The 13,755-nt window shown below is 46.5% G+C and overlaps 1 protein-coding gene across 1 annotated transcript in view; it reads right to left on the bottom strand.

Moving 5' to 3' along the window:
- The window catches only part of PFAS (phosphoribosylformylglycinamidine synthase), a 257,939-nt gene that overhangs the window by 198,995 nt on the left and 45,189 nt on the right, over window positions 1–13,755 (bottom strand). Inside the window, exons 4-5 of the mRNA XM_085618581.1 lie at window positions 2,285–2,390; window positions 1,356–1,542 (exon numbers count right to left, since the gene is read on the bottom strand). Coding sequence (XP_085474707.1) covers window positions 1,356–1,542; window positions 2,285–2,390 — 293 coding nt within the window. The remainder of the gene's footprint in view (window positions 1–1,355; window positions 1,543–2,284; window positions 2,391–13,755) is intronic.

The raw sequence follows: 13,755 nt of genomic DNA, 5'->3' as shown, positions 1-13,755 counted from the left end.
ACAATGATTTAACAGAAAACTACTTGCAATTGTGATTATCTAAATAGACCTACAACAATTTCACTAATCATTGCTTATTGCCAAAATTGTAAGCATTTATGAGTCTTCCATTCCATCAGTATTTTCAGGTTCTAATATACCCTAATAGTCAAATTATTTAACAAATATCTGAAAATTATTCATTATAATAAATTATGAAATGTTTCCAGTAAGGAAGAGCAATCAGCCCACAACATTTCGGTCTCCCGCTTTCACTAAGTTCATTCAATCATGAGGGGGTCGGGCAATGTAAGTCTGCATTAAATAGTACCAAAAGCACTGTGGCTTATTTGGTTACATTGCTAAAACAGATACAAGTGTATGCTTTTAGGTACCACCAAGACAACAATTTAGGCCTCATGACTAAATAGATAAAAAACCTCAAAGAGAAGAGATGCAAATTATAAGGCAATGTGTATGGGTAAAAGGCCCGTGAAGAAGGAAAAATGTGAGGAGAGAAAGAAGAGAAAGAAGAGAATACAGGGATTCAATGAGAACTACAACAAAGGTGAAAGGAAAAGGGAAACACTGACAGCAAAGACCCAAGGTGGATAGAAGGTGGATAGAAGTCAGATTGGGACAAAGGATAGAGAAGGGGAATGAAGATGGATGGAGATTAGACCACAAAGGAAAGGAAAATTGGAAGATCATGACATGAGAAAAAGCCAGAGGAGCACACCTTATGAGGAAAGAGATGACAACACAAAGAAGAAAAGGTGTTAGAAGAAAGTGGTAAGTAAGCAAGAAGAGAAGGAACATGATCAGTCTATTACTGGGTCTTAACAGAATATCTAGCAGAGCATTTAAAAGGTTGTAATAGAGTATTTTTTATCAAAGGAATGTTAGTAAAAACTAACATCATTGTCTGCAGACCTACTTTGTAACAACGAAGCCACGAGTATCATTGGTGTAAATTAACACGATTTGGAGTTCATCACTTAGTTGAAAAAGCAGAAAAGCTGGAAAGAAGCCAAACCAATTGTTTGGTCTTATTTGGACAAGCTACGTTTGCACACCTACTTCCATTATGAGATCAGGTTATGAGAATATTCATGGAGGATCCTGCCCCTACATATCTGTTATCTTGAACTCTGCCTTGCTTTCATCCCTCTAGATTTAATTCAATCCACAGGGACCCCACCACATTAACCCGAGCCTCATTCCACCACCGCACAAAATCCTGTGCATGGGCTACACAGCTCATGTGACTAAGAAAGCCATCATAGCAAAATCCACGACTATTTCTTCATTTGCATGGGAGCCCTCAAAGGTTACCCTTTACCCAATCCACCACTGTGGGGCGCATGATTTCTTACCAAGATCCTTGTTAGCCTTCTCAATGGCTGCCCGGCCTTGGCCTAGGACGTCCACCTCAAACACCTTCTCAGGCCTTGCTGTGATGTCGAAGCTCTCAATGGGCTGATCATAGCAACACTCCGTCATGCGGTCATAGAGGGGAGCCACAATCGCCTCCGCCTCTAACAGAGATGGACGATTCTGACACTGGCAAGAAAGAAAATGTGAAATAAGAATGTCAGAGAATGGAACAAGTCCAATCGTTTATTCACATATCTACAGAACAGCCTTTTAACCTCCTAAAACCTATCACTCTCTAGAGCTCACTTCCAGAATTTATAATTTCGCCTATCTTCTATTACATGTTTCATTGCAATAGTCCACACCATTCACCAGTTGGAAACTAAAAATGAGCAAATCTCCGTTACTCTCCCTAGGCATAGCCACCGTTACAGTGCTTAGACACATATGTAATTTATCTTGCTTCTGTGTTTACTTTATTTATTTCTCTTCCCTCTTCTTCTCGGGCAGGTGCTACTCAAGTATGTGGACTCAATGAGCTTGGTCACTCTACTGATACTTCAGGAGTGTAACATAACTCTTTAATTTCAGACATGAGAAGTACGGTTATGATCACTCAGGATGAATGGGCCCACAGACATTTAAATTAAAGAAGTGCATTAGAGGTTTCAGAAATTAAGCCCTACCTGAGCACAGAGACGACTTAGATCAAAGAAGAACAGCTCTTAGGCTATAAAGATCAGTGGTGTATCTTACAAAATAGGTTGTAAACTCAATTGTTTAATAAAAGATAATGAAGAACTTTAAAAGGGGTCTCCGGCATAAGCGCATATCCCAGATGCTAGCCCAGTTCTTCCAAGAATAGCCCACAAGCTGTTTTAAAGTCAAAGTCTTGTCTTGATACACACTTCCTTCACTCACATCTCACCTTGATCAGGTACCTTCGTGAGCACTCAATTCGATCCACACTGCTGAGGCCGACAGCTTGACAAATAGACACTGCATTGGTCGATGCAGCAGTGGAGAAGTTCAATCTGCCATGATCGTAGGACAAAAGACAATGTTTAAAATAAGAATAATAAAACGGACAGGAATCGCTGTCTGTGCAGATGCTGGAATTTTATTTCAGAGCTGGATGTCACACTTCGTCTGCAGCTCGAGATGTATTGCCTCTCAGAACAGAATACATCTACTGAAACAAAGTAAGATGTGGTCATAGCTAGCCAGAACAACAAGTGATAAAAGTAAGCTTCATGCGAGATGCAATATCCATTACACCATCTCACCTAACTCCGGGGTACAAACAAGCACTTCGCCTCCTTTGACAGCACTAAATAGACCCACAGGCACCGCAGACAGAACTCAAAAGGAATGGATTATTGCTAAACACATCAGTGAGGCCCTTGGTAACCAAGTCTTCATGGGATTTCTATAGGAAGCCCAGTCTCCATTCTACCGCTTTAGTCCATGAATCCCTACCTCCACCCACAGAAATACAGGTAATACACTTCAAGGTCTTGAGAAGCTGTCCTTACCATCCCCCACCCTCCTGCCCCATCTTGTGCCATGTCAACCGGGGGCATTTATTTATTTTATTTATTTGAAAGGTTTTATATAGCGCTGGCTAGACCCGGAAGGATCAGAGCATTTTACATGAGTATCAGACCATAGTTGCAGGTTACATCGTTACAAAGGTTACACAGTTATTAGAGCATAGTTACATATTCAGTCGAGACAAACAATAAGGGCATATGCCTAAGGGAAAAAGCAGGCATGGGGAGCGATTCAGGGGGGAGGGGGTAGGAGATGGGGAAGTAGACTGCGAATGAAGGAGGGAAAGAGGAGGGGAGGGTAAGAGACACAGCATGAAAGAAGAGGGGGGAGGGTGATGGTGGCACAAACCGGTAGACGAGTAAAAGCTAAGTCCAGAGTCCAGTAAGCTGTGATCCCAGGGGAAGTGGTATCATTCCCCTAACTCAGATGCGAGAGGCTCCCTTTACACAGTGGACTCTCTCAGAGGGGGCTCTGAGACTCCAAGGCCTACCTACTGGATCCTTCCCCAAAAAGGGGAGAGGGAGTGCCTTGGCAAGGGGCGCCATTCCATGCCTCAACTGTGAGTGGCTCCCTTAGCGCTGTGGACTCTCTCAGAGAGATCACTGAGACTGCAGAGTATAAGTAGTTGGATCTTTTCCCAACAAGGGGAGAAGGAGTGCTTAGTTAAAGGGCACAGGGGGCTAGGGGCGTAGCAGGCAGGGGGAGAGATTAAGGTGGGAGGGGATAGGACCAGAGGAAGTAGACAAAGAATGAAAGAGGGAAAGCGGTAGGGGAGGGTGAGAGAGAGCATGAAAACAGGGGGGGGGGGGAGGGTGTTTTTACACAGTTGACTCTCTCAGAGGGGTCTCTAAGACTCCAAGGTCTACCTACTGGATCCTTCCCCAACAAGGGGAGAGGGAGTGCTTTGGTAAGGGGCGCCATGCCATGCCTCCGCTGTGCGTGGTTCGCTTGATGCTGTGGACTCTCTAAGAGGGTTCACTGAGACTCCAGAGTAAGAATATTAGATCTTTCCCCAACAAGGGGAGAAGGAGCGCTTAGTCAAAGAGCAACAAAGGACAGGGGGCTAGGAGGCGGGTCGGAACTGGCAGGTCAACAGAGGGGGAACAAACGGCAAAAGAAAATTGCATTAATTACAGAAAAATAACACCTACAATAACCAGATAAATTAGCGATCCAGAAAAAGAAAGGATCCACTAAAGGCAAGGGTCAGGGAGGACAAAGGGAGGGAGTCCATGAGTTGAAGAGTCCGACAAGGAAGATCCGTGTTAAGCTTGGTAGATTTCGCTAGGTCGTGGACCATTTCCAGTTTCCTGAGTATCATGTCCATTGTGCTGGTATCTTCGCCTTTGTTCTTCATTGGGTAGTCAGGTAGCAGGGGTTCCGCTTTGGTACGTTTGTTCCCTGTTTAGGTCTCTTTATCAGCCATGGTTTTCCCTGAAGCAAGCCGTGGATGGACGAGCGCCAGTGTATATCATTTGTTTCTTTTTCTATTATGCAGATATCCTGTGCAATTGACAATTGATCCCAGTAGCCTCAGTTCTCAGACAGACAGACAGACGGAGAGAAAGAGAGACACACACAAACTACAAGCATATAAAACATGTATACCAAACTTGCACATGGAATTGAAATATACACAGAATTTAAGCACAAAGTTATGGGTATCATACCAGTGGAACTGTTGTGTGTCGATTTAGAAACCGTATACAGGTTTCCCGATTTATGTCCTTATATAGGCACATTTCGCATTGCCCATATTTAGGAATAGAAATCCTACCCTTATTTAGGCATTATCCATGCTAACCAAATACAGTCATGGCCACCTACATCCGTTCATCTACGTCACAACAAGTTCTTGGAAAACCAGACTCTTAAGCCTTTAGGATTTCCACTTGTTTGGATATTGATTTCTTCATGAACTCATTTATTATGCATGAACATCTATTCCTTAGGGGTTCATTCATGACGTTCTTCTGCCCAACTTTTACGTGAATACTGGCATTCCTAAACACCTTCAAGGTATAAATATACCTTCACTTTCCATGCTAATATTAGATGGGGTGCTCAGGGCCAGCTCACAGGGAGTGTCGCGGTGAACAGGGGGGTACGCCAGGGCTGTGTCTTGGCACCCACCCTGTTTTCCCTATACATCAACGGGGTGGTGGATTTCCTTAGAGAGGTCCCAGCTGATGCTCCAGTCCTGGCTGGTGAAAAGGTCCCTACTCTCCTGTTCGCCGATGACACTCTCCTTATCTCCAAATCCCCGGCTGGCCTGCAAAGAATTTTAAATAGATTCGACTCTTTTTGCAAGTCCTATGGTCTTATTATAAATACAGAAAAAACCAAACTAATGGTCATAAACCCTCCGAGACGTTTTAGATATACTTTTACTCTGGATGGCACACCGTTAGATATTGTGGATTCTTTCGATTACCTAGGCATACGTATAGTAAAAGGGATGAAGTGGAGTTCGCACCTGACCAAGATGCTCCTATGCCACAAGAGGGTATCTGGTCCCATTATTAGAGAACAACACCTCTCTACCAGTCGACCTGTGGCACCGGCATTGTCTAGTTCTATGTACGGGGCTGAAATTTGGGGCTACGAAAATATTCATGACCTGGTTGTCTCGGAGAATAAATTTATGAGGAATCTCATTTCTGTCCCAACATCATCTCCACTAAAACCCTTGTTGTATGACCTAGGTAGACATTCCATTCAGGACATTGCACGTCTACGACCTTTATTATTCTGGGCAAGACTGCGACGGACCCCAGAACTTGCTAAATATGCTGCAGGCTTAAATGATCTTATATCAGCGGACACTGGGAGGAGGCTAAAATGGATGACCTATATAAAACAAACACTGAGATCCATTGGCTATGAAGACGGTTGGGAATCCCAGATACCCCCTTCGAAACAGGATCTTAAGAAGGCCTACTGGAGCTGAGTAAACTCAAGAGAGTTGAACAACCCAAAGTCGGGGAAGTTGAGCGAGGCTTTTTTCGAACATAAGCCCTTCCGTAAATTGGAAGCATATCTTGACTTTATCCAGTCTCCATTGGATAGATCTTTGTATGTGCGTTTCAGATTGGGGTCCCTCCCCCTCAACTGTGTTACTAATGGTTGGAAGGGATCGCTCCCCTCATCTGTCGGTTGTCCGAGCTGTACAGCACCCAAAGAGTCTACTCCCCACTTTTTATTTGCCTGCTTCCATTATAGAAGAGCAAGAGCTAAGTGGCTGAGTCCGATTTGTAGAATGCTCGGATGCCGCGACTATCGTACTGTGTTACGCATCCTGCAAACAGATGCCTCGTCCCTTACTATCGTCTGCGGTATTGCTAAGTATCTGGGCTGTGCTTGGCTACTGCGGAAGAAAAAAATTGCCCTTCATATGCACTGATCTACTTTTGCGATTTGTTCTTATTTTACTTTAACGAACTCCAGGCCACCAAGCTCTTTGTATTTTACACATGTTGTTCTTAACTATTCTTATAATCCTAGATGTACCCATGATCAATTGATTTTTTACTGTCTAACTTTATCCTTTTTATTACTGTATGTTGTGCTTTTATGATATTTTTTATCGAATAAAGCTTTACCTACCTACCTACCTTCACTTACCATGGCAAACCACGGTTCGGCTGCCTACTTGCACGACACGGCTCGCCACCGCAAGTTTGGAAGGAAGTCAAGTCCCCGCCTGCCACACTGACCAGACTCTGTCATCCTCCTCGCAGAGAATCCATCTCCAGTGTTTCTGACTCCCCTTGCAGGGTGTTGGAGATCGAGACTCGGAAAGAGATTCCAACCTCACTCATTCTAAGGTATGGAGCGGACTAGAACCTAGAGGGACTTTTGGCAAATCTTGGCAACTATAGCTAAACTAGACTATAGACAAACAGCACCTACTTCTTACCTCGTACTACACTTAGGTTAGGTACACTGGGGTAGAACTAGCTAGAAGCATCAGATGAGTATTAACATTTTAGCCTGTGTTATTTATGTATGTATTTTTATGAATATCTGTCATAGCTACAAACCATGCTATTGCAGTATTATTTTATCTTCCTGCTAACGCTGTACGTATTTTACTTCGCATTCAGTCGTACGATTGTAGCAGTTCATATCTCTTGCACGAGAAATAAGACTGTTCAATAAACTCTTTTTATTGAAACGCCCGTCTATCCATTTCTGTGTAACTCTGTAGAAACGAAGCATGCACGATTGACTGAGTGAAACTATTATCTATTGTTTCCACGATTCTGAGATTGTTCCGATTCTAAGGCAAACAAAGTTGTCATGTTTATGCGGTTGTCAGAAACCAATTCCTTCTTGTTTATTCAAGGGCAGATGAGCTCATAGATAAACTGGCTTCTGCTAAGTTTTTGAGCACATTTGATTTGACAGCTGGCTATTGGCAAATCAGGTTAGCTGAGGAGTCCAAGGCCAAAACAGCATTCTCAACCCCAGGTGGGCATTATCAATTTTTGGTGATGCCCTTTGGTCTGAAGAATGCACCTGCCACCTTCCAAAGGTTGGTGAATCAAGTCCTTACTGGGTTGGATGACTTTTGTGCAGCATATCTTGATGACATTGCTGTCTTTAGCTCCACCTGGGAGGATCACCTGATCCACCTGAAGACGGTACTTGAGGCTCTGCAAAAGGCAGGCCTCACTATCAAGGCTACTAAGTGCCAGATAGGGCAGAGTAAGGTTGTGTATTTGGGCCACCTTGTAGGTGGAGGCCAAGTTCAACCACTGGAGAGTAAGATACAATCCATCAAGGACTGGTCTCCTCCAACCACCCAGACTCAAGTTCGAGCTTTCTTGGGCTTGACTGGGTACTACAGGAAGTTTGTTAAGAACCATGGGTCCATTGTGACTCCTCTTAATGATCTGGCATCCAAGAAGATGCCCAAAAAGGTTCAGTGGACAGTAAGCTGTCAAAAGGCATTTGATGACCTGAAGAAGGCCATGTGCTCTGCACCTATCCTGAAAAGTCCTGACTACTCCAAAGAGTTTATTGTCCAAACAGATGCTTCTGAGTTGGGTGTGGGAGCTGTGCTGTCACAACTTAATGTAGATGGTCAAGACCAACCCATTGCTTTTATTAGCAGAAGGTTGACCCCCAGAGAGAAGAATTGGTCAGCTATTGAGAGGGAGGCCTTTGCTGTGGTGTGGGCCCTGAAGAAGCTGAGGCCATACTTGTTTGGCACTCACTTCAAGATTCAGACCGACCATAAGCCCCTCTTGTGGCTAAATCAGATGAAGGGTGAAAACCCCAAACTGCTTAGGTGGTCCATTTCCCTACAGGGGATGGACTTTACAGTGGAGCACCGGCCAGGTACAGACCATGGGAATGCAGATGGTCTCTCCAGGTACTTCCACTTAGGACATGAAGACGAGACTGGTCAAGGCTGGTTTAATGTCCCTGCGTTTGGGGGGGGGGGGGTTGTGTAGGAGAGTAGGGTCTGCTATCCTATGGTCACCCCAAATTTTTGCTTTTTGCTTCACTGGTTTTTGACATATTGAGGCTGTGGGCCTGCTAATCAGACCCCCAAGCCTGCTGTTCTCTCTACTAAATTGACACTATGCACTATATGTGCATAACCAATTGGAATTGGATCACCCTGTGAGCCCCTGTACCAGTGTACACTAGGTACCCAGGGCATTGGTGTATCTAAGGCCTGCCAGGGGCTGAAGCATGTATTATGCCACCCCAGGCCTGGCCTAGCAATTTGACACAACTGGCTGATCACTCAGCTGGGGTAAGTTGGTGTAACCACCTCTTACTTAGGTGTAGTATACCTATACCTAACCTTAAATGGGACACATGTTAACCTATAAGTCACTCCTATGGCAGGCCTTAACAATCCTGAAGGCAGAGTGCTTGGTTACATGTGAGATGGTGCTCTGGCATGAGCTGAGCCTGTCTACAGTGGTCGGAACAACTTCCTGCTACCGTTTCCAGATATAGTCATACCATATACTCTTAAGTGCATTATGAACCTCGCGGTTAAATGCTATCTTTGGTTTGGCTTTATCAAAACATGTCGAGTAAGGTGTCATACGAATTGGAATACTAACCCCTCGCCAATTCTGGCGACGGGGTTAGCATTCCACCCTTCTAGAGGGACACGACATGTACAGTACCTGAAACCCGGGTAAAATCAGACATAGCCTCAGCTCCACAAAATGGACGCTGCCACCACAGACACAAGTCTGCCCTCCTGCTGCTGGGAGTCCTTCCAGCTTGGGAGACGTGGACAAAGGGTTTCCTGCCGGGGAGGTGCGTGCACCACCCCAGACAAGATTTTGTGTATTGGTCAGGTAGGACTTGAATGGAATCAGACATGCCTGAGGCTCACAAGGAGCCTCGGTGCATATGCCAGTTCAAACCGGTCCTGGGACACACCAGCCCCGGACCTGGGGCGAGCTAGACAAAGGATTGGGGGTGTAAGCACCCCCCTTCCTGGTCCCACCCTTAGGGAGGGACCTAGCAGGTAGTCCGGCCCCTAGAATCCGCTTAAAGGTAGGAGCTGTGTCCTAAGACTTCAGACATCCTGGAATCAACTTAACTACAAGAAGAAGACGGGAACTTCGACGCTCTGCTGCACAGAGGACAGAAGGAAATCTCCCCTATGGTCAGGGAGTGACCATCTTGCTAACGCAAGCACCAACCAGCTACTCGACGTCTGCTTTGCCGCCGCCTCCCGCCGGAGCCCGAGCCCAGAGCCCGACAAGACCTGGACCTCCAGACCTCTCACAGCCCGATCCACAGTCCCTGCAAAGAAGGAACCCGTGGAGGCACCGAGACACGTGGAGCCAGCCATCTTGAAAGACCGACGAGAAGCTGCAAGCGCGACAACAGAGTTGTGACCCAAGTTGTGCTTTGGGTCCTGAGAAGCCCAACACCCGAGCAGCATCTGCACCAAAGGTGAGCCCTCCAGCATCTCCACGATCTGCGTGGGGCCCCTCTGCACTTTGCATCTCGACGCGCCTGCCCGGTCCCTGGCCCGTTGGCTAGTGGCCATTTTGGCGACCTTGTTTGAAAACTACGACGCTGGTCTGGTTGCTCCAGACTGGCCCCTGCTTCCCTCCAAAGGAGCAGCCCCTCTGACATTGCTGGTCCGAGTAAACAGCTTTCTTCATTCTTCACGACTTCTGCTTTTGCCAAGGCTGGTTTGCTTCCTTCGAGTCGCCGACACCGCCAACAGCGAGAGCCTGCGTGGGACAGCTCGTGAACCGACTCCTGGACGTCGTCGACCTTCAGGGACCACGTGGCTGCGGAGACAAGCTACACCTCATCACCTGTTTGCACCCCACATCGCCTGGTACCTACCTGGTGCCACGCCGGTCACTGGCTAATGACTGTGAATACTGTCCCCTCTGCTTTCAGGTCTTCTACAACTCCGTTCCACCGCATCTCTTCTGGACCGACCGCCTGCAGCATCTTTGTCATCAGGCTCCATTGAATTGATAGACGAAACCCGACGCACTTCCGAGACCTATGCACCCGCTTCCTGTGGGTGAGGAAAAGCTGGCACTCCGGTGCCCAAGTGTAGAGAAACATCTCTAGTGTCTGTGTTTTTAGTCTTAAGTTCGTAGTGCATCCCGAAGACCCTTCTAGCAGTATCTTTTGAACTTTTACGCACCCATTGAAAACCTATGGGAGCCCGCGTGTAACTTTCCTCACTGCACACGTGACCCGTGGACCTCCTGGTCACTAACTGAAGTTAGCTCCTTGTAGGCCCAGCGATTCTAGAGGCCCTAGGCCTTTTGCCTTTCCTGTTCGTGGTACTTATACCACTATTTTAGTATATGGTTTGATCGGCCACCAGGGCCTATCCATATAAAGTGCAACTTCTGTATATTGTAATACTTTCTTGTTTAACGATTTGTGCTCCTGTGCTCATAAAGAGTCTAGGGGATACTTTGACTAATAAATACATATATATTTTGAATATATATCTGTGTGGTGTCCTTTCATTGGTATAAAGGGGGGTTACATATGGTAAAACAGCTTGCTTAACACGCTTTAACGAGTTTAGCCTCAAAGACTGCTTAGCCTACACTACCACTAGGGCAGCTAGTCCGAAAAGGTTGACTTACAACCACACCATAAGGGTTGCTTGGCATGGTACAAGGTGGTCACTTTAACTAGTGAACAGCATATACCAGGCCAACTTCTCACAGCAGTCAGTTATGAAAAGGTACAGCCCCCAGCTCTGGCATTGGTGAATTCAGGGGATCAGGGGGGAGGAGAAGGCTGTCCAAGCAAAGATGTGTGGTCGGTGTGTGGAACTGGATGCAGCTGTTGAGGTATGCTAGGCCTTGACTGTAAAGTGCCTTGTAGGGGTGTGTGAGGAGCTTGAAGAGGGCTCATTTGTAGATAGGGAGGCAGTGGAGGTTCTTAAGATGATTGTATGTGTGTGTAAAGTAGTAGTATGAGAGTGAGTCTGGCTCCTGCGTTCTGTACGTGACCTTCTTGGTAAGTTGAGCGGTGATGCAGACAGAGGGGTTGCCTTAGTCTGCTGGTGATTAGGGCTTGTGTGACAGACCTTCAATTGAGCTACTTGAAGTCTTTCTTGAGGAGTTTACAAGCAGGTAGATAACACCATGTTAACTTGGCTGGACATCGAGATTTGATGGTTGGTTGTGATTCACAGGTTTTTGACAGAGTTGCATGGGCTGGGAATCGGTCCCAGCACTTAAGGCCACTAGGCTGAGGACCAGAGATCGGTGCCTTTTTTTAATAGGACAACTTATGACTTTTCAGTGTTGAGTATTAGGCAGATATTATTCATCCAGTTCGCTAACTTGGACATGTAAAGTTCCCAAGAGGATGGAGTGCATTGTGTTGGCAGTTTCAAGTGGGCTAATGCCTGGACAGCAGGTCTGGGTGGTTTCCAAGGTGTCTTTGTCATCTGAGTGGAAGATAGCAAGGGTAGAGACACCAGGTTGAGATGCAAAATTGTTGTAAATGGTGTTAATTTTGTTTGTGAAGTAGTGGGATAGCGGAGTGAAGAGGTCCTGTGAAAGTGTGATGGTCGTGGAGCTGGCGGCATGGAACATGAATTCCTACACTATAGCGAAGATTTTTTGGGAAGCGTTGGAGCGTTTTTGGATCCGTTCAGTGTGCGCTGTGTACTTGGTGATTCTGAGTCACTGGTAGTAGTTCCCCAGGGCTAATCTGTAGGAGTCTGTGTATCAACTTGCTACTGATAAAGACATCCAAATGCTACACGTAAAAACTCTTTCTAAACAGCCCATCATTCCCTCTGCCCCAATCATCAATGCAGTTGCTTGGCACTTGATTTGACTCAATGGCCTATTATGAGCCCTAGAGTTAGAAAGCCTCAGGATTCAGATTCAGGCTCTGCAAGCCTCTTAGCACAGCTTTTTTTTTTAAATCTTGTGTTAGTTACTACCATACTACAATCAGAATAAGGAGAGAGATCCAAATCGACTTCTCAAATAGAAACTATAGAGAAGTGCAGATAATTAAATAAAGAGTGGGTGTCCGCTAGATAAGCTGGTTTTCCAATCTATCACTTGAACCCCACTTAGGTCAATGTTCACTTGATATCTGGAGGGGAAAGAGACATGTTTCATGGACCTCCAGCTAGGGTTTCTAATGACTTTGAATCACACCTGGACTTTGGAATTCTCAGTCCATTTTCAGCAAATGCAAATTAGACAAAATCTTGTACATGGGGGCATGGCCATGATGGCAGCAGCATCGGACGTGCTCTAACAAGTAGCGTTTCTACGCAATTCCTGGAGCCATCACCACGACTCAGCCCAGATGCGCGGCCTGCTCTAAGCTGCGGCCTAGTAGCCCTGAATGCCGCAATGGTGGGATGTCCTCCAGACGGATCTAATGCAGATCCTGGAGGCCTTAAGAAGTCTTGAGAAGCCCTGAAGAAGTGATAGTCACTGCTAGAGTGAGTACCTTGCTGCTTGCGGCGGCCTGGTGAGTCATTGCGAGGGTGCATCGGGCTTTGGTAACACCCATTGGCTGGTTTGAGAGAATGTGGGGGGACCTTACAGAGCAGTGGCATCACTACAGATTGTATTGCCCCACACCTGAACTGTGGCATTGACTGGGGGTAAGATGTGCGGGCCCCACAGCATAAAGGCCCCATGGATGTGCACAATGCAGCAGATATTAATAAGCCTGCATGCTGGAAAGTGGCAAATCCCCCCTCCTGCACTAGATGGTCAAAGAGACATTGACATGCCCGTACTACTGTCCATCTCAGTGACCCCCCATCAACACCCCAATATATTCACTGCACGCCCAGCTTCCCTGGTACCCAGGGACTTGCCTGTTACTTGCCTGATTGGCCCTACCATGCCGATGACTACGAGCACATGCAACCCTCCTCCTACTATTTGGTTTCCCCAATGATCCTGAATGCCTGGGTGCACTTGAGGCCCAGCTGAGACGTGACAGTTTTTTGTTGACCAGTTGCTCCTTGGACATCGCGGTACCCCTGGACCTTCTTCCGGAGGCTTTCCCCTCCGGGAAGCCCTGTTGGACTGGGATTTGGTCATTGGACACATGTCCTGAACCCATAAAACATCAATCAGTGCTCCCACCTGTCCAGTGTGCACTTCTTTTCCGTTCTCGGAGAGGGCCTCCAACACCTTAAGAACTGCACTATCGCACCCAGGGGTGCAGAGGATTGCACTTCGTAGTGCTCCCCCCCTCCCCATTTCTCCTTTTGGTTCACCTAGGTCATGGGAAAGGACAGACTGCACAGGCAACAAACCAAAATAGACCAAGTTACAGCACCCAGAGCGACTATGAGAGGTGATCCTCCGCGCAGTAGGCCAC

Source organism: Triturus cristatus, chromosome 7, assembly GCF_964204655.1.
Source record: "Triturus cristatus chromosome 7, aTriCri1.1, whole genome shotgun sequence".
Taxonomy (NCBI): Eukaryota; Metazoa; Chordata; class Amphibia; order Caudata; family Salamandridae; genus Triturus; species Triturus cristatus.
This window is presented reverse-complemented; position numbering and strand designations above follow the sequence as displayed.